A 25579-nucleotide genomic window follows, 5' to 3' on the forward strand; every position below is an offset into this window, starting at 1 on the left:
CTCACCACGTGACGCTCGCAGCCCAATCCCCCGCTGCCTCCTCACGCTCGTGACGTTCTGGAAACATCGCGAGCTCTCTCTCCTCCCCCCCCCGCAGCCCTCCCCGTCAACGCAACGGGGTTGCCTCCGGCGTCGCGATGAAATCTCGCCCCTCCCCTCGCAGCTCTCGCGAGGTTTCGCCGGGCGCTCCCCCTCCCCCCCCCCCCCCCCCCGAGCACGATGCCGCGCAGGAATGTGAAAGGCTCCCGCCCGCCGCCATTTTCTTTCTTTCTTGGCAGGCAGCGAGCGGGGCAGGAGGCGGCGGCCGAGCGAGCATGGCGGACTACTCCACCGTGCCCCCTCCTGCTGCGGGCGCGCCCGGGGGAGGCGGCGGCGGAGGTGGAGGAGTGAACGATGCCTTTAAAGACGCGCTGCAGAGGGCTAGGCAGGTGTGTGCGTGTGGGGAAGGCGCCTCGGGCCTCCGGCAGCCCCTCGCCGGGCCGCGGCGCTGAGGGGACGTGAGGAGGGGCCTGGCCGCCGGGCTGTGTGTGAGGGGGGCAGCCCCGTCCCGTCCCCGCAGCTCCCTCCTCATGCAGCCTTGGCGGGGCGGCGGGCGGGTTTCCAGCCTCGGGAAGGCAAATCTCGGCCGGAGACTGCCGGAGCGGCGCCTTATCGCCGCCCGGCGCTGCAGGGCCGCGGAGCGAGGCAGGGAATGGAGGCGGCCTAGCAGCGCGGCCCGCGTTGTGCGCCCCGTATTGTGTGCCCCCGGGCGCCCTCCTCGGTGCCCGCTAACCTGCTCAGACCGGTTGGGAGGGCTGCGGCCTGCGCAGTGAAGGCGGCCCGGCCTTCGGAAGTTCTTTATGCCGAAGTTTCATTTAGGGATTTTTCACCACGGGCGATGATTTCGCAGGCGAATTTTTCGCCTCGGCTGGTAATGACCGATCGCGGTTTTGGCAGTGTTTGAATATCTCGTGTAGCTGGCGTTACTGAGGTTTAAAACAGTTTTAGTAGTCAGTTTCTTCGTGATACTGCAGTATTTCTTGAGGAATGGGTAAAAAAGGAAAAGTCCCTTCTAGAAAAAAAAAAAAAAGCTGTTTCTATTTGAAGGGTAGAGTGTACTTCAACTGATGGAAAGGAAAATACAGGAACCTTTGGTGTTAAAAAATGAGCGCAAATCTGTTAAAGACATTTAAAAATTAATGTCCATTTACAGAGATTCTAGCAGTAGTTTTCTAGTTATTTTGGATCGCTTTAATATGCATCGTCTAAAGCACCTAATAACGCCGTTCAGAAGACGTACTTTTTTTTTTTTAATTCATATCTGGTTTTTGTTTAGATTGCAGCAAAAATTGGAGGAGATGCTGGTACATCAATGAATTCAAATGACTACGGTTATGGAGGACAAAAAAGACCTCTTGAGGATGGAGGTATGCACTCGTTACTGCTGCATTTATTGTTGTTCAGTATAGCCATGATGCCAGGAAAATTGCAGGTGGCTTTTTTGTTGTTTTTTTTCCGTAACGCAGTAAAAAACCATTTTGTTCCCTTTATAGACCATGACGTGCTTTTTCATTTTCTGTTTAATGGGGAAACTTCTTTGAAACCATTGTACTCTAACTTGAAGTGAATATAAGCCTGTTTTAAAATATTTTAAGTGTGGCTTAAAAACTTTAAAGAGGATAACATATGCCAGGGAGGGGGGCAGATAAATTCACGGCTGAGAAACACTTATACAGGTATGTCATTGAAGTCTTTTGTTTGTTATATGAGACAGATTGCAGTTCCTATATTATAATTAGAATGGGAAGTGGTCACTCTTTAGATTGTTTCATATACTTTATTATTGCACAGGTTTAAATAAACTTATTTATGCATTTCATTGTAAAAGCATAGGACTTTAAAAAAAGACAGGAAAGTACATATTCTACGTTGTAGACATTTTCACTTAGTTGGATGTTAAAGCATATAGCGTATGTGAACCCTGATAAGATTATACTTAAATTTCCTAGCTTGTTGCAGCTTTTTGGATTTGCCTTACACTGCAGTAAAGTTTTCTTCTGAAATGTGTGCGTTTCCTCTTCTGTCTCTTACTAAGCAGCCAGTTTTAACTTAACAGGGTTTGGTATGTTTAATATACACACAAAATCCTGGCTAAATTGTGGAAGGAAATCTCTGAGCTTGTTGAAATGTTCACATAGGTCTTATAAAAGAGCAATGCCTTTTTTTCCGTTGAGAGAGGATTGAAACTCAGTCTACAGAATGTAACTAAGGCTTTATATCAGGAGTTCTTGTGTCCTGTAATACAGTTTTTTTCTATTAATGGTGAGGTTTTTAATATACAAAAATGAGCTAATGATGCTTCAGATGATATATGTAATGTATTCTTTTTATTTTATGTGTAGATGGCTCTTGGACAAGTCCGAGCAGTACAACACACTGGGAGGGAATGCCCTCTCCTTTTAAAGGCAGGAATTTTTATTTATTACCTGTGTTTAGTATGTAAACATGACATAAACTAGTGGATCTTTCTGGATTGACACAAATATTTCTTGGAATACGTGTCTGAATTTTTGCTGCACATAAATTATGGTGGTTCATATAACCTTTATTTTGGGGTGGGAACGAAGCATCTGAAGTCTATCTTCTCAGATACAGGTTAATTATGCCTTTTATTCCTTTACTGTACAAAAAAGGATTTGGATGGTAGTGATGTAGTTGCTTTGAATCTGCTTTTTTTTTGAAGTTTTATGCTATGAAATGCTTGATATTTGGATAGGAATTTCGTGCCAACATTCAGATTGAGATTGCATTGCTGTGTGATGCTGTTGTATTTCCAAATGTTTGATCTAGATTTGTGGTCATTGTCAGATTTTTTTTTCTTTAAATTGTTGTTAATTTTTGTATGAATTTGATTTTTTTTTTTTTTAACTATAGAAGCATCATTAGCTTGAGCAACCAACAGAGCTAAACTTTGTTCTTGTCTTAGTTAAGTTTCAGTGACTGGGTATCTATGAGCAATCTACAGTGTGTTCTGAAAACTGCCTTTTGTTAACCTACTGAATAGATACATGGAAAAACCTAACATCTTTTCAGCTGTACTAACCAAGTGCTGAGTGTTCGTGAGATTCTTTCTTTTATTCAGAAGACCAACTCCCTGAAATTGGACAAAAAAAAAAAAGGAAAGGGGGACTAAAATACACTGGAAAGTTGCAATTTACACTAAAAGGTGTAAGCAGTTCTTGAATTTCTTGGCAAAAAAAATTTAAAAAATCTTAATTTTACAGATCAACCAGATGCTAAGAAAGTTGCTCCTCAGAATGACTGTAAGTAATTTTTATTTTGTTGTCAAAAGAAAAACTAAACAAGCGTAACATTTTCAAAACAAGACTTTGAAACTGTGTTCGGTAGGTGATATTTTAATCAGTGAGGTAGAAAGAATGACTGGGGGCTTGTCTTCGTTATTTGAAGCAGTGCAAATCTGCTTGTTAAAACTGACAAGATCCTATTAGCAACAATTGAGAATCTTTTGGCTATGTTTTTAGACTTCTTGATAACAATTCTTATAAAGTAGTTTGGACAGAAGTATACAAATAAGTGTTATCAGATTAGAGACAACTGTAAATCAAGCTGTTTGGATTTAATTTTAAAAATATTTATTTATAGCTTTTGGAAATCAACTACCACCAATGCATCAACAACAACGGTAAGTTATGTTACATCTTATATAAAGTTTTCCATTGTACTAAAAGAAAAAAATTTCAACAAATTATTTTATAAAAGCGATACCAATGTATAAAACAATTGCACAAATCAAGATTTGTGATATGTTGAAATTTAGCTTCAACAGTCCCAAGCCAAACCCTTAAAATGCATCTGGTAAAATTCTGCTGGCTATGTCTTTCTCTTGGCAGCCAATGCTGTGTATCAAAAATAGTATAAGGAAAATGAATTGCTGTTGCTTAGTATTTGAGCATAGGTAGAATAACCAAAAATTGGAAGCAGATCTGAGGGGAAAGGGATTGACACTGTCTTGTAAACAAAATGGAAAAGTAATGGATTTAAAAAATAAGTAGAAAAGAGGTGGGCTTAACACAGCTTATTGTTCAGTTACCTACATTTGATACAACTTACTAGTTTCCACTACTCTTTTCTTCCTTAAACAACCACTTACAACTATTCTTTTTATCCTTTACCTGATAATTTTGTTGCACGTAGGTTATGGTGCTTTATACCCCCTTTATTTTGGGGTGGAAGGGAAGTTTTTTCAGATACAGGTTAATTATGCCTTTTATTCCTTTACTGTACAGAAAGGATTGATAAAATTCTGAAATTTGTGTATTTTCAGCATACTTTGAATGTAGGGATAAAACTTTTTTGATGCTACACTGGCCTTTTCTTATACACACCTTGTTAGTAGGAAAGAGGGTGAAAGAAAACAGATTGATTCATGTTAAACTTTGTGGTCGCTTTTGTATAATATTAGTTCTTGTGTGTGACTTTTTAAGTTAGCGGGAGGCAAGAATGCCAGGTTAATGGTTGGGGCACTAACTTTCTTCCTCAATTTAATAGGATGGTATGTCTAAATTTAATGTCTATTTGGTCTCTGAATGGTAACTCTCCTTTGTTTGATTTAACCTTTTTTGCAGGTCTGTGATGACAGAGGAATACAAAGTTCCAGACGGGATGGTTGGATTCAGTAAGTAGTCTGAACATAGTGTTGCAGTATTGTGAGGGGTTTTACCAGATGCTTTTTTTTACAAATACCTTTTTCTATTTTTTTCTCCAAGTAATTGGCAGAGGTGGAGAGCAGATCTCACGCATACAGCAAGAATCTGGATGTAAAATACAGATTGCACCTGGTAACTATTCCTGTTTTTTTTGTTCTGTTGGTTTTTGTGGTAGAAAGTTCAGAAGACTGATCATTGCTTCTGAGTGCTTTCATCTATACCTTCATTTAAGGTGTGTTTTTTTTGTTGTTGTTCTAGTCATGGTTATCACAGGCTAAAGAAGTACGAAATGTTGCAGTAGACTGATTTTTCTACTTCATTGAAGTTCCAGTAGTTCGTGTATTGTGTTTAGTTTCATTGACTCTTTCTGCTTAAGACTACTGCTAAATTGGCTTTATTTTGTGACCTTAGATAGTGGGGGCCTGCCTGAAAGATCCTGTATGCTAACTGGAACACCAGAATCTGTTCAGTAAGTAACACAAATTCCTTGTATTCGTATTTAAATGCACAATACGCTTCTCCTTTAGATGTAAATACCACGTTTAGCTGCTCTGTTTATAATAGTATGTTTTGCTTCCGTTACAGAGGTAATCTAGTGACAAATAAACGTCTATAAAGAAAAAAGGCCCTGTGCTTTAGTCAGATTCCTCAGCATACTTGTGATTTTAAGACAAAAGTATGGGTATAATTACTGAACTGACATTTCAAAGTCCAAATTTTGTTGTAGATTACATTTATCTAGCAATGTACTGATTTCAGCTTGAGAATGAAATACGTGAACATATACTTTGGGGGGGGGGGGAAACATGCTAACATATGCAGAAATGAAATTATTAACCAGAATTTGAAAAATGACAGGGAAAATAAGGAAAATCACTGAAATGTAAGATGTTACTCAAAGTCTGTTCTGTCAGAGTTGTTAAATATGTGTCTGGTATAAACCAATGTATACGCAGTTATGAAAGTAATGCCTATGTACTACCAACCAGCAAAATGAACTTTATCCCTTCTGTGTTGAAGGAAGAGGGCAATAGCAACAAAAATGTTTTTTGTTTACTGGAACAGAAATTTATAATTACTTAAGAGACCTTCATTTCCTGGCTTGGCTGGGAATTATTTTAAACATAGTAGTATGTTTGGTAGTGCTTCATTAGCTGCTCCCCCTTTGTTTTCAGGTAAGGCCTGCAGCTAAATATTTTTCCTTCGTGAAAGTAGCATGGCATTCACCTCTTACCTTGCAGCCATGTATGCTGCTCTTCATGAACTCATTCCCTTATGGGAGTTTCCTTTCTAATTATAGTTTATTCTGTTTACATGTTAGAAGGAAGAGTTTTTAACCAATATTAGTACTGTAATCATGATTTTATTTTGATGGCAGCTGACTTACATGTAAGGTAAATGTACGCTTTCGTCCACTGTTCTTGTAATAGTTATAAGTACAAATACCCTTTGCAAGCTGAATCAAGCAGCAGCTGTGACTGTGCTGGGTATTAAGTGTTTGTTCTATGTAATTATATTCAGGGATGATAGACATATTTGAGGACCTAACTTTTATTTGTGTTTGGTAAAGAATTACCTTTTATGTTCTGATTTTGGGGTGATTTTAGGTCTACCACGTTATTTTGCTATTAGTTTCCTAAGTTACTGATGCAGATTTACCGAGTTTTTCCTGACATCTTAGAATGAAAGTGACTGCATTTCTTCTGCAGAAATTTTTCAGCAGATAGTAATTTTGCAGAGGGCCTTTTGACATTCTTGGTGTTTCTCAGGGTAGCTGCAAATTGTGAATTGTAGGTTTTTTTATTTATTAATTTTTAGCAGAGCCATGTATGTTATAATTAAACTAATAAGCCTTTCAAGCTTTTTTTTTTTTTAAGTACCTTGGAAGATGACCTGTGAATTTGATAACTTGGACTGGGATAACTTACAGACCCTTAAGCTTTTTGATGCAGCGCAGGATATGGTTGGCTTCCTGGGCTGCAAGCGCACATTGCTGGCTCATGTTTTTCCATCAGCCAACACCCTCAAGTCTGTCTTCTCAGGGCTGTTGTCGATCCATTTCCTGCCTAGCCTGTATTTTGTGTTTGGGATTGCACAAACCCTGGTGGTTAGAAGATAGCGATCTTAAAGATAGTTAATTTCCACAAACTTGGCAAAACTCATTGGTCAGATGAGGTAATACCTTTAACTGTTAAAGTAGCTGCTGGATGTGTTCTGCATTTTGGTGCTAGAGGAGTACACATTGGAAAGAGACCTGGCAAAAGGATAAAAACACTTCTCTAAAGAGAGTTGCATCATGTTTCATACCAGATTACTTTTCCTTTCAAGATTCTGAAGGAAACTACACTGGGTTGTGCTCTGAGGATTTGTTAAATATGTGTATATGCAGCAATGGGTGCCCTTCATGCATTTCTGAAACTAAGAACCAAGTGAATAAAGGTGTTGATCCTTCTTTTCTTTTTAATAGGATTTCTTCCAAGCAGAACAGGTTTGGGCAAGTGATAATTGTAGGAGTAAGTGTATTTATAAACACTTGTAATCCTTTACAGATCAGCAAAAAGATTACTTGATCAGATAGTTGAAAAGGGAAGACCTGCACCTGGCTTTCATCATGGTGATGGACCTGGAAATGCAGTCCAAGAAATTATGATTCCAGCAAGTAAAGCAGGATTAGTTATTGGTAAAGGTGGAGAGACGATTAAACAATTACAGGTACATATGAATCTTGTTTTTAAACGTGGTAATAGCAGATCTGGATTTGAGTGGGTATTGACCTCCCTTTTGTTGAATAGGAGCGAGCAGGTGTCAAAATGGTCATGATTCAAGATGGTCCACAGAACACTGGTGCAGACAAGCCCCTTAGGATAACTGGAGATCCTTATAAAGTTCAAGTAAGGAGTCCTTCAGAGTTCATAGTATTTTAAAATCCATTCCGATGTTGCAATACCTAAACAAAATTTCACTCTCTTTATAGCAAGCCAAGGAAATGGTGCTGGAGTTAATTCGTGATCAAGGTGGCTTTAGAGAGGTGCGCAACGAATATGGGTCAAGAATAGGAGGAAATGAAGGGATAGACGTAAGCATGGTTGAAAAACTTGTTCACTGTATTTTGAGATGTTGATGTTAAAATGTTAACGTGGTTTATACCATTGAAAGTTATTAACCCAATTCCAAAAATGTTTGTGGCATGTAAGTATTACTTGATGGTGAAGATTTGCCTTTAAATGGTGTGCAGTATTCACTTTATATTACCAGCAGTTCTGAAGAGCTTCAGTTAGCTGGAGAATTTAAGTCTTAACAATTTAAGTCTTAAGTTTTATAACTAAGTACATAACGATGTATGTCATAGAAATTTGGAGTTCGGCCATTACAGAAGAATATTTAATTCCACCTATTATGCAAGTCATGAGCTAATAACTGTTCGTGAGAGATGAAGCTGAAAGTTTCATCCGCTAGAATCTGTGGTTAATGCCCATTAGAACTTTCGTTCTTTGCTTGTGGGAAGCATAATTTCAATTGCTGCCACTATAAGAACTTGCGGTACACAGGATGTTTCTTTTTGATGTTTTCCTTCAGAATTTGCTGAGTTTGTGTCTTAATAGTTTATATTAAAAAATGCACTCCTCAAAAAGCCTGAAGTGGCATAGAGCTGGCCCTATTTTAATATTTTAAATGTGACCGCTTAAATCTTGTGTATTTGGTAGGAATGTTTGCATCACCAACATCTTGTAAAAATCTGTTCTCTTTTAAGGTACCAATACCACGATTTGCTGTAGGTATTGTAATTGGAAGAAACGGCGAGATGATAAAAAAGATACAGAATGATGCTGGTGTTAGGATCCAATTTAAGCCAGGTTGGTAATACATGCATAATTTACTGTGAATGAGTACAAGTTGAATGGATCGCATATGCTGGAATAGTTCATTTTTATTCCAGATGATGGAACAACTCCAGATAGAATAGCCCAAATCACAGGGCCTCCTGACAGATGTCAACATGCTGCAGAAATTATTACAGATCTCCTTCGAAGTGTTCAGGTTGGATAATACTTAACGTTGTTTGTATTAACATTTTAACGTTTAACATGTTAACATTTAAAATTTCCTGCTTGGCTTTTGGAAGGACATAATGTTTTTAAAATGAATGTATAACAATAAAGTAATGTAATGGTATCATCTAAATCTCCTTCAAAGTTAAGTCTGGAATATGAAAGTTTGTTTTTATAACTACAGTTTTGGGAGTATCAGGATGGCAATGGTAATACAGATCCATAGACATGGTACTTGATCTGGCTTTTTTAGAGCTGCTTCTTCTGTTGTCTTGTATTAATAGGCAATATGCTGTTGCTTTTAGGTTGAAATCAGTGTTTAAAAGATGGTTTTAAGTGCTTGTTACAAGATAAACCCCGCCACTGCATTTACAGAAAGCAGGCAGAAATGATACCTTCGTACGTGTGAAACTTCCTGCTTTTTTGAACGTCATTTCCTTACTTGTCTTTTGTATGCAGAGTTGTTCAGATCTTACAGAACACCTGAATTACGTATTTATTTTATCAAAACTGAGTAATAACATCAGATTTTTCTTAACAAACGGTGTGATTATTCCAAGCAAAAGTAACACGTTGGCTTTAGTGATTGGTTTAGGGTAATTTTCATAGAACGTGTTAATTTGTGGCTTTTTCTTTTTAGGCTGGCAACCCTGGTGGACCAGGACCTGGTGGTCGAGGAAGGGGTAGAGGTCAAGGCAACTGGAACATGGGGCCTCCTGGTGGATTACAGGAATTCAATTTTATTGTTCCCACTGGCAAAACTGGATTAATCATTGGCAAAGGCAATGTATCTTACATATATGCGCGTGTGTGTTTATGTGTAGTTTTAAAAAAAAAAAATTAATCTTTGCTGTTTCTACAAATAGCCATGTTAGAGAGGTATTTCAAGAGGAACCTTTGCAAGTAGCTTTGTGTACAGCACTCCTACTATTCTTTTCAGTATTCTTTTCCTCATCAAAACACATATCTCAATATCAAGAAGCAATCAATTTTTCTGACCCGTGTTTTTAATAGTAATAAAAACTAAGCTACATTGGTAGTGTTTGGTAGATTCTTAGATACTTTAACTTGTATTTGAAATTGCTTCATCAGCCTAGAGTTACTGCATCTGTAAATCACTTTTAAAACTAATTTTCGTATATTAAGGTGACGATCTTTACAGTGGAATCACACATAAGAAATTGTTACAGGCGTTTATTAAAATGATCATTTTTCATAGAATTTGATTTTTAAAATAATTTAATGTATGTTTCTAAATGAAAATGTTAATCTTTTGTAATGTGTTTTCCAGACACAACAAGTAGGCTGACATAGTTCAGTTCTTGACCTGACAGGTTGATTTTTTTTTTTATTGTTATTTTTAATTTTTTAAAATGCCAAGCGACCTCTGTTCCGCAAATGTTGCACCTCCTAATGATACAAGTAACTTCTTGGGTTTCTATTAGAGGAGGAACTAGTTTAGGGGAATTTATCTTTCTGGTTTTAGTGCACTGCAGAAAATACGGACGTTAGCATCTGTTCATGTTCAGGGGGTTTTGTCATCTGTGCTTAACTACTGTTTTATAGGAAGGTTAGGCTTTAATTTTGTACTTACTGGTAACTGCGGGTATCAGTTGCTATTCATGATTAATCTTATATTTTCACGTGAACAGGAAAAAAACAGTATTGTAGGAATTTCTTGTTTTTTTCTGAGTAACAACATTGTGGTCTTAAAAAAAATATATATATTTTTACTCATTTATTGCAATTAAGGCTCTACCTACAACAAAGAGGCTCTTTGTGTTATTAGGTTACTTATCAGTTCTTAAACTTCCATATAGTTGATTTTCTCTAATTTAACCGAATCGTAGTGTTTTTGTTTTAATACATATCGTAAATGCTTTATATTGCGTTGTAGGGGGTGAAACTATCAAAAGCATAAGCCAGCAGTCTGGTGCTAGAATAGAACTTCAAAGAAATCCTCCACCTAATGCAGATCCAAACATGAAGATGTTTACTATCCGTGGAACACCCCAGCAAATAGATTATGCACGGCAACTTATAGAAGAAAAGATTGGAGTAAGTGTATAACTATTTTTTCTTTTACTATTGCAACTAAATAGAACAGAAAGCTAGTCTCCATTTTGGAGATTTTCTTTATTTCACTTCTGAATTATCAGATAATTGATAATAAACAGTGGTAATTGTGTTGTTTAAAGTGGTAAAACTGCTAATTTAAGATTACCTTGATGCAAATAAACAAGAACTTCAAACAGGTGCTTTATTCAGTGTAGTATAGTTTTTTGTTTTCTAATGATGTGTTCTTAAGGTGCCCACTTTGTGCATAACAAAATATTTGACAACTTCAAAGGTACCCGTAGTAGTCTTAAAACCACTAAACTACAGGTTTTGTATTTCATGCTCAGTATGTTTAGGTGCAGTTTTAATTCTTTAGGTACAGTTTATGTTCTTAAAACACACTGTACTTCGTTTGCATGTGTATGCATGTAAACAAGTTGACAGCCTATATTTTGTACCTGATCTTACAAACATGCAATTATTAAGATTAGCCAGATTTAGACATGACAGTTTATTTTTAAACAATTATGTCTTTTTGTTGTTTAAACAACTTGTGGAAAAATCGATGTTTGTTTGTAAAATTATTTCATCAAGAAAACTGAAATAAATGCAACTTAGTTATTACTGCCATAGCTGCTTTTAAGTGTATTTGTTAACTAGTTATAAACCTAATTTATCAATTATCAAAAAAGACTTTTCTCCAGGGAATGCCTTTATTTAAGAGCCATCAAACCTTTTAGATTGCATTCTTAAATTGTTCAGATTTATACTTCTAAACTGCAGAAGAACAAGGACTTTGGGGTTTATTTTCATCTGTGCTCTACTTCTATTGTACAGGGTCCAGTAAATCCATTGGGTCCACCTGTTCCTCATGGACCCCATGGTGTTGTTCCTGGCCCACATGGACCTCCTGGGCCACCAGGTCCTGGTGCTCCCATGGGACCATATAACCCAGCTCCTTATAATCCAGGGCCTCCTGGCCCTGCACCTCAGTAAGTATTGCTTCAGTTAGCTTCCTTTTATTATGGTGATCTGGGACTGGCTTTCACTGTGCATTCCTTACTTGGTGTTTCATAGTGGTCCTCCAGCCCCATATGCTCCACAAGGATGGGGAAATGCTTATCCACATTGGCAGCCACCAAATCCGCCAGATCCAGGTAAGAAATGTCACAGTTTACTGTACTGTGATACTTCCAGTAAAATCCACTTTGTCCTTACAAATGTGTGTTCCTAATGCATTTGTGTTATGCTGGTAAATCAGAAAAAGTTGCTGTTCTTCGGATTTTTCTTTATAGATGCTCAATTTATGTTTTATGCTTCCGTGTTGCTTGATTTGTTGAAATTCAGTTGTCACAGCTGGAATATGCTTCTTTAGTGAACATTTTTGATCTTGCATCCCAATTTATGCTGCTTCTTACAAGGTGCTTGCTTAACTGATTTTGTGCAAATCAGTTAATTTTTCTTGAAATGGAATGTGATTAGCTTTTGTTTTTACATAAAGTTCTTTAATTAGGATGTATTTTCTTTACTCAATGAGTTTTTTATTTTATTTTGAACAATGTCCCTGATCCTGACTTTGCACAGTATGCTGTATTGTGTATTTCTAGCTTTTGTTCACCTATATGAAATTGCTCCTCAGAATATGGTACAAGTATATTTTGTTCAGTCCTTCTTGAGGATTAAAACTTGTGTTGAACTGCTGCAAGTAAAGTAGATAGGATTATGTATTTTGAGGCTTTGCTTGTAATGGTTTTATATTTCCTTCTGAAAGCCATCTTTGTAGAATCTGTTTCTTCTATTTCTGTTTATCTTTGTCAAAATCAGGATTTTTTTCTTAATTACAACTTCGCGAAGTTTTAGTCTCCTGCCTTTCTTTAAGTTACTTCCTTTGGTTGGACTAGAGCAAGTGGGGAAACTGAACTGCAGTCCCAGAAGGCATGGTAAGGCTAGACACTTGAGTCACTTGTACCTCATTTGTTTGAGGTAGACCTTCTTCAGAACTTCAACTGAAAGATCTCAATTTGATTTTCGTTTTAAATGGAGTAAATATTTTCTGATAGCCACTGGTCCGGAAAAAAGTGAAAAAGGATAGGGCTTTGGAGAATGTTGAAATCTACAGAGTTCTGTTCATATTCAAGTCTTCTATATATCTGTTCTTGGCAAAGAATCATCTCCGTTTTCAGTTCTCAGACTTCTATGGTAGCTCTGCATGTATTCCATTTAGTATTAAAAAATGTCTGTTGTCAGTATTTAATAGTAAAATGATTCAAAGTGACTTGACTTGAATTCTCAGCCTACCAACGGTCATTTAATGCAATACCACTGCCGAAACGTTGCAGTCTTCTTCACTCTCACTTTTTCCTTGTTTTATGAAGTTATTTATCTGTATAAAGATACGTAAGAAAAATGACAAACGCTCATCTTGATGATTTTATCGTTGTTTTTCAGATAAATACTTGTCTTGCAAATCTAATAAAGTTTTTCCTAGGTGCAGCTGAAGTCATTGTTTCTTTTGACTAGCATTTACTTGAATGAATTTTGTACAGGTGTCCATACACTCACTTATGTCAGTGAAATAAATGGATTATTGTAGTCATTTTTTCAGATATGCTTTCTCCAAAATCATGCTTGTGTCTTGTCACATGACAGTGGAGCTAATTACTAGATTTCTTTGGAGATTTAGTGAATCCCACATGGTGTTCTTCTATTCTAGAACAATAGCTACTAAGGGGTGTGGGGTAGGACCAAGCAATCAGTGGCTTATTTGATATTTGCAGGTAACTTTAGAGTAGTACATGTTAGTTTTATGTTAAATGACACTGTCAATATCAGTTGCATCTGTCATGAGCAAATAGTGTTGTTTCTTTATCCAAGCTGTTCAATAGATGTGGTTCCTCCTGCTGTACACTATGTTCAGTAACTAAACATGTTAAGCTGGGTATGTAACTGTTGTGTGGAAACGTTCCTGTAATGCATAATAGGTTATCCCTTGACAGTCTTCCTCTTTCCCCAGAAAAGTTGAGCACAGTCCCAGGGCATATTGCTTACATCCACTGTTGTCAATGCAAGCAGTGTATTTCTAAAAGGGAAACAGCCTGTTAACTTTGCTTTCTATATGCTGATACTATAATATGCATTTTAACTGGTTACGATTGACTTTACTGCCAAATGAAATACTGCATGAAATTTATTGTGTTTCATGTCTCTGCTTTGTTCAAGGGATTTTTTATTTCTCTTTAGTTAGTCACTCACTTACCTGTTTTTGGTTTGGGGGAATATTCTTTAGTTCTCCTAAAACATTTTGTTGTGTCTGTGTCCTTTGTGAAGTTTTTCCATCGTTTGGCCCCATTTATTTGCAGATACTTTTGTTCTTTATGGATGCAAATTATGTTGAAAGATGCTGGTTGTGTTATGAAACATCATGGTCTCTAATAGTAGATTTACAATTTCTGTGGATTGCCAGTCTGTTAATGTAATCAATCTCTGTGTGATTCAGCAAGAAGAATAACCGTTCCTAAAGGCTATATGTGAAAAACATTAGAGAAATAAGACTCTAGGAAGCACCATCATTGGCCCACGTAGATGTAGTTAAAAATAAGGGAAGCATGGAGATAGCTGCAGAAGATGCAAGTGTTACAATCATTTTTTTACTAAAAAGCTGTAAGTAAACAGTGATGCTTTATAGCCATGTATGAGAATTCAGGTTCTTAAAATGCTGTGTTTCTGTATTTCGCTTTTACCTTAAGATTTAACTATCAAACACTGCAAATGCCTAGTAAGACTTGTATACTTCTATTTTCAGAAATACATATTTGGCATGCATGTGCTGGTATTGTTAGTGTGAGGCTATAATGAAAGTGAAACCATTGAAATTGTTTGGTGCTAGAATGATTAATTTTTGCTGCCATTTAGTAACATGACTACTTAGATAAATGTGAGAATGTTTCTGCTTATATCGCCTTTAAAATTAATAAATGGTGTTGTAGTGTGGGTTCTAGAATGGTATTATCTCAGCAGTCCTATGAAAGTCTAGCTTGTACCATATGCCTGTCTGAAACCTGACAGAAAGTTTGTGCCAGAAAGAAAAAACAGGTTAACGTGATTACTTGGTTTAGATGATTTTTTTTTCTTGGAGGAAAATACAAGTGCATAAGACAGGGTAAGTTGAGAGCGGCATTATGTTCATATTACTCTTATAAATGGTTACCTTTTGTTTCATAGGCAAGCCAGGAACAGATCCCAATTCAGCAGCATGGGCAGCTTATTATGCTCACTACTATCAGCAGCAAGCACAGCCACCACCTGCAGCCCCTCCTGGTGGACCAGCTACAACCCAAACTAACGGACAAGGTAGCAGTTCAATAAAATCAATTAGTTTCTCCTTTCTGGGTGTGTAGATGACCTATTATTTTTTATTGCTGTCTTCATATATTGGGTAAACTTATTCTAAGGTGGGTTGTTGTCTTGGGAAACTTGCTTACAGCCTTCAGTGTTGATTTCCTTCATTTCAGCAGTACTGAGGGTAATCTTGAGTATGTCTTGTAATATAATTCCAAAGACATACTTTCCCAGCAGCTTGGGCTGATTTAATTGCATCTTCATAGTGTGGTCAGTCACAAGTGAAAAATGAATGAGCAAAACAGTTAATTGTCATTTACTTAAACAGTTGCATCACTTCCAGTGGTTTTAGGAAAACTACTGGCAGTATTTAGTTGTGTATTACAATCTGCATGACGCTTAATGCATTTTAATTAGTATTTTGTCCTGTGAGTGACATACAATTTACAACTGAATTTTGAACACATGCTGAATACTTCAAGTAATTCTTTGTGGTTTCTTCTAATAATTATTTGTATTTGTAGTAGCTTGTGCCACTTAGGTTTTTAGGGTCAGATTTGAATCATAGAGATTGTTACTGAAAAATTCAGGTGATGATTTTTAAGTCATTGTATATAAACAGAAATAGTTTTATTTAGACATTTTTTGTTGTTATTGTTTAATTCAGGAGATCAACCAAATCCAGCACCAGCAGGACAGGTTGACTATACAAAGGCATGGGAGGAGTACTACAAAAAAATGGGTATGTGTGCATGTTTTCCTTGTTGTATAGTAGGATGCTGTAGATCTGCATAACTCATTAGATGAGGTTGTTGCTGTCATTGTTGTTTTTGTTTTTCCTTAAAGAAAATGCATTGTCCTTTTATCTTCTGAGGTATAGCACCTAAAAGCCCTGAACACTGAAGAAAATCAGAAAACAGTATTGAAGGCATTTACTTGTATTGATGCTAGTAATCAGCTTTAGCAAAATATTTTCTACTTAAATGTCTGTACTTGATCACTGGGAAACAACACCTTTTAGATGCTTTAATTTGAGTATTTTTTAAGTGTATGAAAGTGTCTTTTGGAGGTCTGCTTTTTATGAAGCTGTTGATTTTCTTGTTCAATAGCTTTGTTGCCTATCCTGTTAAGATTATGTACCTTTTTTTCTTTCAACATTTACTTTCTGCGTTGAAGGTATTAAATGTCATAACTAACCTTCATTTATATCATCCACTTCCTTCAGTTGTGTTTGCTTTGCAGCATTTAAGACCTGTGTTTTAAACTGCAGTATATATATAATTGCTAGCTTCTTAAAAATACTTCGCTTGGCCTGACTTTTAAGAATTGAAATACGTTTACATTAAGTTTAAGGCTCCTCATTTACTGAATAAGGAAAGAATATGTGGTGTTGATGCATTGGCAGAAGGCACGGTCTTCTAAGTCATGGTAAGGTCTTGCATGTCAATGTTTTGGCCATACTGACCGCTCCTGGATATTATACATCATGTAAATTTGTACACAGAGGACTAATAGCCTTACAAATACCAGTGCTCTGGGATCTCACTTCGACCAGACATACAGTAGCATCTGGTTTTGGCCTAGCATTCTTATTTATTTTGGCACAGTGTGTTAAAATGAAACAGAAAAGATAAAGGGATATTTCAAGAATAGTATATCATGAAAAATGTCATGAAGATTGCCATAAAAGTTTCAAACTCTTAATTTTAAGATGTAATGGACATTCTTTTTCTTCCCATTTAATTTATTTTTTGTTGTTTTGTGTTTGGTGTTTTTTTCCTAAATTTACTGTCTCTTAGTTCAGCTCATGTTCTTCAATGCAAAGTACAAGGGCTTTTTCGTTACCTTTGTAAGAGTGAATTAACTTGTTGGCTCTTACTTGTTATCTCTGGAAAGCAAAGTTTGGGTTGCACTAGTCTTGCATGTGCTCTAACTAAATACTAGCTAGTGAAAAGAGTTTTGATAAGGTTTTTGGGAGCATGTCCAAGAGGAGTATTAATTCAAGAGGAGACATCAGGAAATGTAAGTAATTGCTCTTAAAATTCAAAGTTGCTAAATTCCAACACAAAAGTCATGTAAGAGGAAAAACAAGTAGTTCTGATCTTCACTTCTTTTTCTGATCTTTGCCTGAAGGGGAGCTCTTGATATCTGCACTCTTACGAAGAGTTTTTGTAAATCATGAGAACTTCCTGCTTCTTCAGTATGTTAAAAAACTTGAGATGGAAGATGTAATTTCACTTAAGATCCACTTAGAAAAGAGGATGAACTGAACAAGTGGGGCTGAAGAGCAGAGATTCCCCATCTAGCGCTAAATATGGAGGCAGGGAAAAACACTGCCTAAAGTTTAACAGTGTTTAGTAATAGTAAAAATTCTGACAAATTGGAAGGCTCTCCATCAGTAAGTTCTTGTGGGCTCCAGTCTCTCAAATACAGCTACTGCTGTTTGTGCTTCCTGTAGTTGTCTAATGGTACTGTTTCTGATAACTCATGCAAAAGCTGAAAAGTAGGAATTACAGGTTGTTCTTGGACTCCGTTTAATTTTTTTTCCACAGCACAGATAATTACAGAAACAACAGTTAAATAAACTTTTACGTGTCCAGTTTCAGAAAACTGAACTGAAACTTGGGACTACCCAATGAAAATTCTAATACAGTATTCCAAAGTGACTTCCTACTTGTGTAACAGGATACAGCTACTCACAGAGAACATGTGTTTTGCCCATGACTTTAAGTGTATAACAAGAGTGACTTGAAAATAACCTGTTTCCAACTTGGAAATATAGTGGCAAAATCCATCCTGTGTTTCAGACCTTTATTTTGCTCAGGAACTATTGCTTTGAGTAACAAATACAGTTAAAAGTAAGACTGAAGAACTGATGACATTACTTACCCACACTGGTAAGTTACTCTGCGTGGATCTTGTAGGTGACTCGGATCCTCTGTTTTCGTGGTACCCTAAGTCATGAATGCAGACAATTTGTTTTAAAGTTCCTTAGTGTATTACAAGTTAACAAGACAGCAGTTTAACTCTTTAAGACATATTGGTGCTGTTGTCTTGAGTTAAAGGCATACTATTTTTCTTTCTGCCTACAGGAGTTGAAATAAAGATTTGTATAGCTGGGCCCTAAAAATCTCCCAAGGATGGCAGTTCCCACTAAACATGAAGTGACGTTTTAGTAAATGATCTTTATGTCACTATAGGAGTTTGTAAATTTATTGTTTAAAGTTATTATAATATACTGTGGTCTTGATTTGAAATTAAGAGATTTCATAATAAAATGGTAGAACTGTTTAATGATTCCTTAGCATTGTAGTATGAACGAGGGAAAAGAAAAGCTTTCCCTTACTAGAATCACCCTCCGTGTTTGAGAAGTGGAAGAAATGTAGAATCATCTTGAGTTTTCTTTCTTAGCCTCCCTTAATGGGGAGGTATTCTGTGTTTATTATGTTGCCTTTAAATATAGTTAATCAGTTTCACTTATTAGTGCTCCAGGTGAATCTGGATGTTAATGAGCATGTTCCAGTGCAGTTCTGTGCACTCAGTGGAGGTTTTGACTAAGCTGCTGAATTCCATGTGTAGTTTCAGAAAGGCTTGCAATACTTAGTGGGGGAACAATGCAGCTAAAATACTGCAAGCTTTTACTAACCCATTCTAGGGCAGTAAGAGTAGATGTCAAACTTCCTGTATTTGATTTATTATTTGAACTTAAGCACTGCCTTAGCATAGCTGGTTAAATGTTGAAAGATTCTTGGGTCATAATGTGCAAAAAATGCCTTAGATTTGACATAACTGGATTCAGACCTAACTAAATAATTTGAAAGTAGAATTCTGATGTCATAAATTAATAGTGAACTTGCAAAAAGTGCATCCTGAGATAATTAGTAACCCCATTAAAGATAGTTTAAGTGAAAATTATAGATCAGAAGTGTAAATTGTAACATGGGTTCAGCTCTTAATTTTTAATGTTTTTCTGGGAAAACATTTGCTTTACTGCTTTACTCAAAAACTGGTGGAGATGATGTTGTTTCTTTTAATATGATATCTACAGAGTAAGTGGAAAAACTACGTAAGTTGTATAGATGGTTAGAAAAAGAAGATTGTATTTTGAAGATGTTCAGCATAGTGCTTTGCCAAATGTTTGGCTTCCCTGCTCACACTTAATATACCTGAGAGGACTGGGAGAAACATTCATGTAAGAGAAGTGTGGGTGACTAGTCCTCTTCATGTGAATATTCTGTGTAAAAGTATTAAAAACAAACAATACCTGATACCTAAGAAAGCAGTTTTAGAATCCTTTGTACTCATTTTCTGCAGAAGGTTGCTCAGTGAGCTTGTATCTGAATAAAAAGTGAGGGATTGTGGACGGGGTTGAAACCTTTCAGCCCTTGTCCTTGGGAAGCTCCCTGTTGTTGGAGCTGTAATATTTTGATACATTAAGGAGTTTTTGTATATTAGTTTATCACCCTTACAAAGTTTTTAAGGTGCAGCTTGATTTTGTTGGAAGGATTGGTAATTCTCAGCTGTGTGTATGTGTTTACACTTACTTCTAGAGCCTTGGAACTTGAGTTAGGGTTGAGAGATGTTTCAGGTCTATACTCTGTTTTGGAATAAGTGTTTACAAACATTAATGCTATTTTGAAAAAAGTAACCTGTACTAACCCCAAAATCACATTAAGGGTGCCAAAATTGAGGGAATGAGTGAATTAGTGTCTGAATTAAGTAATGCAGCCTGTATAATATGACAAATCCAGTCAGTCTAGGCAGATGACCTGATATCCCTTGTTGACCTGTATTTCAATATAAATGCTACTGGTTGTCTAGGACAGTTTCGATCAAATGCTTTGAAGACTTGGTGCTCTGGAACCATGATTCAAGAGTGAGAATTTTCTGTCCTAATGGTTCCTCGGTTTTGTTTTACATGGGCATCATGGGAAGAGCAGTTAGGTCAAAAGGAGCAGCCACAAGGATATTCAAAAGACTTGGAGGAATATTGCGATAAGCAGAATGACGTGTGTTAGGCAGTGAGATTTTGAAATTCTCTCGCTTCTATTGCATCAGCAAGGCTATATAAATGTAAATACTTGTAGGTCAAGCAGTTCCCGCGCCTGCTGGAGCTCCGCCAGGTGGTCAGCCAGATTACAGTGCAGCATGGGCTGAGTACTACAGACAACAAGCAGCATATTACGCCCAGACAAGTCCACAGGGAATGCCACAACATCCTCCAGCACCACAGGTACAGTTTATTAAATGTGCTTCTTTGGCTGGCTTCTGTTTCAGCGGTTATAGATTTTTTTTGCATGTCTCCTGCTTCGTTACCTTTGGAGTATGCATCTTTTTTTTTTCTAGCAAAATAACTATCAGAATAATTAATAGATGACTTTTCTTTACTGGATAACTTGAGTTCTGTATCTATCCATATGTTTGGTGATTTTGATTTTTAAAAAAAAAAGAAAAAGAAAAACTTTCTCCTCCCAGGGTTTTGAAAACCATGCAAGAAGCCACCACCATTTACATTAACCAATTTTTCTTTCTTAAAGGCTTCACTCCTGAGTTAGCTCGATTTCAAGGATTTTCTTTAACTTTTTGTGTATCTCTTATGTATCTCTTCTGCACAGGGCCAATAATAAGAAGTGGACAATACAGTATTTGCTTCATTGTGTGGGGGAAAAAACCTTTGTTAAATGTATGGATGCAGACGCCTTGATGAAGATCTTAATTTTGTTTGGTTAAAAAAAAAATAGTGTTTTTGAAAATGTACAAAATATCTATCACTACTGATAGGAGGTAATATTTCTGTGTAGAAATGAAAAATGGTTTGTTTTTAGTATTAGTGTAGATGTACACATTCCAGCAAATGTATTTGCAATTATGTGGTCGATGCTTTGTGATATAAATGTACTTTTTCAATGTATTCTTTATCACTTTTAAAATGCCTGTTTTGTGCTTTACAATAAATAATATGAAACCTCCTGTGTCGGTAAGTTGGATATGTGGGTATTTAAAGAGTTATAGGATTGATTTGCAACGCTGAATCAAGGTACCTGTACAGAAATGAGATTTTTTCCCCCTGAAACTTTGCTGAGTTTAAGAAGTTGTCGTTAGCATGTTTTTCCCCTCTCGCAGAATAGTTATAGATGGAGGATCTCTTTCATTCATTGTATGTTGCTGCCTAGCACCAATAATCTTGATACCTTAATTTTCTTTCTATTTGTTTAAAAGTGCATGTGTTTAAGAAAGTGATCTTTTGGCATACTTCCATTGCATTAACAGTGAAATTTCCTTTTATATGTGACCACTGTTTCAGACCTGTACAGCTGTTTATAACAGAGCTTCTGTTCTTAATTGAATACTTCAAAACTGTTCCTGTATAACTATTTTAAGGATTTTTCAGACTAGTTATAACATTTATTTTAAGTGTAATGTGCTTAAGCCTTCAGTTTGAAGTAGTCCACTTCAAAATTTAGTGTAGAAAAGTCAATGTGGTATGCATAGTAGTTTAAAAAAAAAATTGCATCTGTCCTTGAAACGCTGTTTTGTTTGAGTGGTGGGGAGTGGTTGAGAACTTCCTGCAAAGCAGATAACTTCTGTTTTTGTAAATACTGAAGACAAGTATTTGAATCAATTGATTTTTTTTTTTTTAATATACTTGAAACTTACTGCTCTAATGGTCATACTAAAAGTCTGATTCTCTTGAAATCCTATGTTTGCTCTTTGCATATTTATTGGCTCTTTGCATATATTAGACTACATGCAATACAGTCTGTCTTGCCATTGTCTGTTGAAGTGCAGGTTTGATCCAGCCAGTATAGAACTAGCTCTATAGGGGTGAGGAGGACTGTGCTGTGTATCATCCTTGATTGTTCCTTCAAGGAGCATTGCACTGTAAGTACATCAGAATGACAAATTGATGAACTGCAACAGTATCTTTTTGTCGATGTTCCACATAATGAAAATGCCATACTTGTGTGAATATTATGTTGGAATACAGTGCTGTTATCTTAGAAAATCGTAATTGCTTCTTAATTCAGAAACATAGGTTTGTGAATATACATATTACATACACATAACGTGAGCTTTGTGGGTAAGTATTACTGAAACGTTTAGCCATAGCTAAAGAAAATCATGTTTTTGTTTATCTGAGTAATAGTACTCTTTGAGACAGCTGTATCATTCAGTGTATTAAAGTATGCATATCATAACATTGAAGTTTTTGGAACCACTTGATAGACAGAAGTTGTCTTTGTCTTCAGTTAGTTTGAAGATATGTAGTGATGTAGGTATGTTTTAATTCTGTATCTGTTGTTTGCTTTATCCTTTGGAACACCATATTGTTGCTTTGAGAATACATTTTTTTAGGGTGGCTGCACAGAGAAGTAAAAGTTAAGGCTTGAAAAAAATGAAGTAGTTTATTCAGGTAATTAGCAATGTATGTTTTGTGCTGTAGAAATAGAAGGAATTATTTTTATCCCTTTTACAATTAGGAATTATTCTGGTACCTTATAAAAGGATAGGACAGTATTTGCTATCTTTAGTGTAGGGTATGAAGTTTAATAGTTCAGATATTTTGCATGGTATTTTGTAGATAACCTTATAGAATGGTGCATTTATTATGTACTAAACTGAGCAAAATTGAATTCATTGGATTCTTTATCATTCACAAAATGGAGGCTGTTGATTTTGATTCATTTAAGGTATAAAATCTTTATTAATTGCAAACAGTGCAATTATTTATACTTCACAGTGCCTTCCCAGACCTTCCACCTTAGGTTCTGCTGCAAAAAAGCAACAGGTAAGCACAACCTAAGGAAGTATATAAATTTAAATATTTCAGTACATTAATGTTGTCCCTGTGAGATCTTTGTGGTTGTGTATTGAAAAGCAATCTGCTGCTTTCCCAAATGCATTGTTACTCATGGTTCCATTTCAGTGGAAAGTATTTTAAGTTTTTAAACAACTGTTTCTATTTCTAGGTAAATATGTATCTTTTTTTTTTTTTTTTTTAGAAAAGATGAGTAGATTGCATTAATTGAAGTTAAGCAAAATAAGTATTTTTTGTTACTTTTCCTCAAATAGTTACTTGTTGCAATTAAAGAATCAAAACCTTTAAAATATGCAGGAATTACTGTGGTTAGAAACTTCAACAGCCTTCACAAATGTTTTTATAGTAGGGCACTGTTCTCGCTCAAACACGTAAGACTTAAATATAAAGAATATAACTTCTTGTTGTTATCACTGAACTTGATAACTTGTCTTACAGTTACAGTGTGTTAGTGGAATTTTTAGATAAATTAGTTTGCTTATTCATACTTGACGTGGTAGGAAAATAGATTCTGGAGTTTCACAGATTAGTATGTTTTATTTGGAAAAGCATGTGCACCAGTTAAATGTTAACAGTACAGCAAATAATATTTTATCTACATAGCAGTCAGTGTATCCTGTTTCTTGATACTTTAACTGAATTGCTGTATATTTTGATAGTTTAAAATGTTTGTATGTCTTATAGATGGTCTGGTACAGGTTTTTGTTTCTTTTTTTTTTTTTAGCTTAAAGTAAAGCAGCATCTATTTGTTTGTTGATTATTCTGTTTCTAAAATGTGCTGCTCCTCTTTCAAAAGTCCTGCTTATCTGTACATTAAAGAAAAATATTCAAAAATACTGCCTTCATTTTCACACACAGTGCTGAAGATGCTGCAAGCACCAAATCATAGCTCATAGAATCAGGTCCTGAGATAGTTACTACCAGTAAAGAGGAATCCTTTGAGTGTATGCCATTGGTGAGCCGATGAGCATGGACCATAGAAGGGCTCCATGTAGAAGGTAAAATTGGCAAAAACATAACAGATTTGAAATGTATCCCATACGTAATGGTGTAGGGTATAATTTTTGTTTTGATCACTTTTCATTCTTTAAAGTATTATTTGTTTGACCATAAATGTTCCATAATCTGTTAAGTTTTTTAAACTGTGACAATAATAATAAGCAATCTATTTTAATTTATATTCTTCTAAACAGCCAAGCTTAGATATATTGACTTTTTGAACTAAATTAATAGTTGTGCTTCAGTTTCTCAAGCTACTTAATGTATGATGGTCTGTAGTTTAATGTGTAACTTGACTTCGTTTTTGACACAAGAAAAAGTTAGGTGTGTCCCATTTGGATTTTGATTCCATGAATTTAGTGTTGGGGTGAGTCATTTGTTCACTTCTTTTTACATGGTACTTTTTTTTCTACAACTGTTGTTCCTAAAATGTATTAACAGTCTTTCAATTGGTAAGTTTAGCCAGTGGAAGGAAATAAAGAAGAAAGCCTGTTTTTTGGAATGTTGCTAGGGTGCAGAAGATGAGTTTCTTACCTTAGTGTGTAGCATTTGAGGTGTATTGACTTTCAGCTTTCTCACTGATGGGCTACAGGCATGCTGTTTTGTACTAATCACAGAGTTTATTTTTCAACTCTCTCCAAATTCTTAGTTCTTGGGAGAACAGAAAATGCATTATTGGAGTTACCCTGATCCAAAAAGATGATGGAATTTTCTTAGGAATGTAATAAAAGCTATCTTGAAATGTTTCTTGCTTTTTCCCCCTTAGAATCTCACAAATTAGGTAGAATGTGAAGAGTATAAAAAGTTCTGAAAGGAAGCATAAAGTTCAAAGTAGGAAAAATCTTTTCATATAGCTTTCTGCAGCATATACGTTAATAGGACATGAAGTAAAATGTCGGGTGGGTAATCTTCAACTTAACATGATCACAGGTCACCTATTTAAATTGACCAGGCAGACAGGATCATTATTCAACTCGCACAGCCTATCTTGACATATTTCATTGTTTTTTCTGGTGGTATTTTATTGGATGATAGAAACTGTTTCTCCCCTGTTCTATTCCAAAGTGATTTTTAAGTTTTCCATTGCATGCTAAGAGCTTCTTATTTTGCTTTTTTCTGGAAATGGTGGGAGGAAGGGAGGACCCCGGGCCTTTCAGAAAGCATACAGTTGACAGGATTCCCTCTTCCCTAGTAATAGCTTATGAAACTCTTATGTGTGCACAAATATTTCTCTTGCGTGCATGTGAAATGCATTTTCGTCCTGAGAAAAGTGTTCTCTGCAGAAACTACCCGTGTGTAAAAAGAAGATTGGCTTTAAAAGGCAACTGTGATGGGAACAGTGTCTTAGGGAGATGCAGCTTGGACTTGAGGTAAATTGAATGCTTTACAAAAATGTGGTTTTGAGCTTGGCATTGTATGTAATATGGGTACACGTTAACTGTATAATGTTTTTTGTATGGTTTTTCTCAATAAATGTAAACTGATGGATAATAATAGAAATGTTTTTGTCTTCTTTATGCTCCTACCGTGCCTTCATCAGTTTTAAATTACAGCTTCAGAGGAAAGATAATGCAGCAACTAGTACTTACGTGAATTGAACATCACCCACA

The 25579-nt window shown here is 36.1% G+C and overlaps 1 protein-coding gene across 22 annotated transcripts in view; it reads left to right on the forward strand.

The window, feature by feature from the left end:
- Window positions 1–175: 175 nt before the first annotated feature.
- FUBP1 (far upstream element binding protein 1) overlaps window positions 176–25579 on the forward strand; it is a 36959-nt gene continuing 11555 nt past the window's right edge. The window contains exons 1-24 of one of the 22 annotated variants that reach the window (XR_005822223.1): window positions 176–428; window positions 1316–1406; window positions 2382–2444; window positions 3264–3302; window positions 3643–3682; window positions 4626–4675; window positions 4767–4838; window positions 5118–5175; window positions 7256–7418; window positions 7499–7597; window positions 7681–7782; window positions 8458–8560; window positions 8644–8744; window positions 9396–9537; window positions 10653–10813; window positions 11651–11805; window positions 11891–11970; window positions 15035–15163; window positions 15819–15893; window positions 20239–20384; window positions 21936–22033; window positions 22893–22940; window positions 23829–23968; window positions 25253–25463. Coding sequence is in view for 10 of the 22 variants with exons in the window: in XM_040566060.1 (XP_040421994.1) it covers window positions 315–428; window positions 1316–1406; window positions 2382–2444; window positions 3264–3302; window positions 3643–3682; window positions 4626–4675; window positions 4767–4838; window positions 5118–5175; window positions 7256–7418; window positions 7499–7597; window positions 7681–7782; window positions 8458–8560; window positions 8644–8744; window positions 9396–9537; window positions 10653–10813; window positions 11651–11805; window positions 11891–11970; window positions 15035–15163; window positions 15819–15893; window positions 20239–20384; window positions 22893–22940; window positions 23829–23834 (2037 nt within the window). In the remaining 12 variants the exon portion in view is untranslated. Of the gene's footprint in view, window positions 429–1315; window positions 1407–2381; window positions 2445–3263; window positions 3303–3642; window positions 3683–4625; window positions 4676–4766; window positions 4839–5117; window positions 5176–7255; window positions 7419–7498; window positions 7598–7680; window positions 7783–8457; window positions 8561–8643; window positions 8745–9395; window positions 9538–10652; window positions 10814–11650; window positions 11806–11890; window positions 11971–15034; window positions 15164–15818; window positions 15894–20238; window positions 20385–20766; window positions 21121–21935; window positions 22034–22892; window positions 25464–25579 lie in introns of those variants that run through there. The other 21 variants (XR_005822226.1, XR_005822221.1, XR_005822219.1 and 18 more) reach the window with 21 other exon arrangements.

This window comes from Cygnus olor, chromosome 8 (assembly GCF_009769625.2).
Source record: "Cygnus olor isolate bCygOlo1 chromosome 8, bCygOlo1.pri.v2, whole genome shotgun sequence".
NCBI classification, from domain to species: Eukaryota; Metazoa; Chordata; class Aves; order Anseriformes; family Anatidae; genus Cygnus; species Cygnus olor.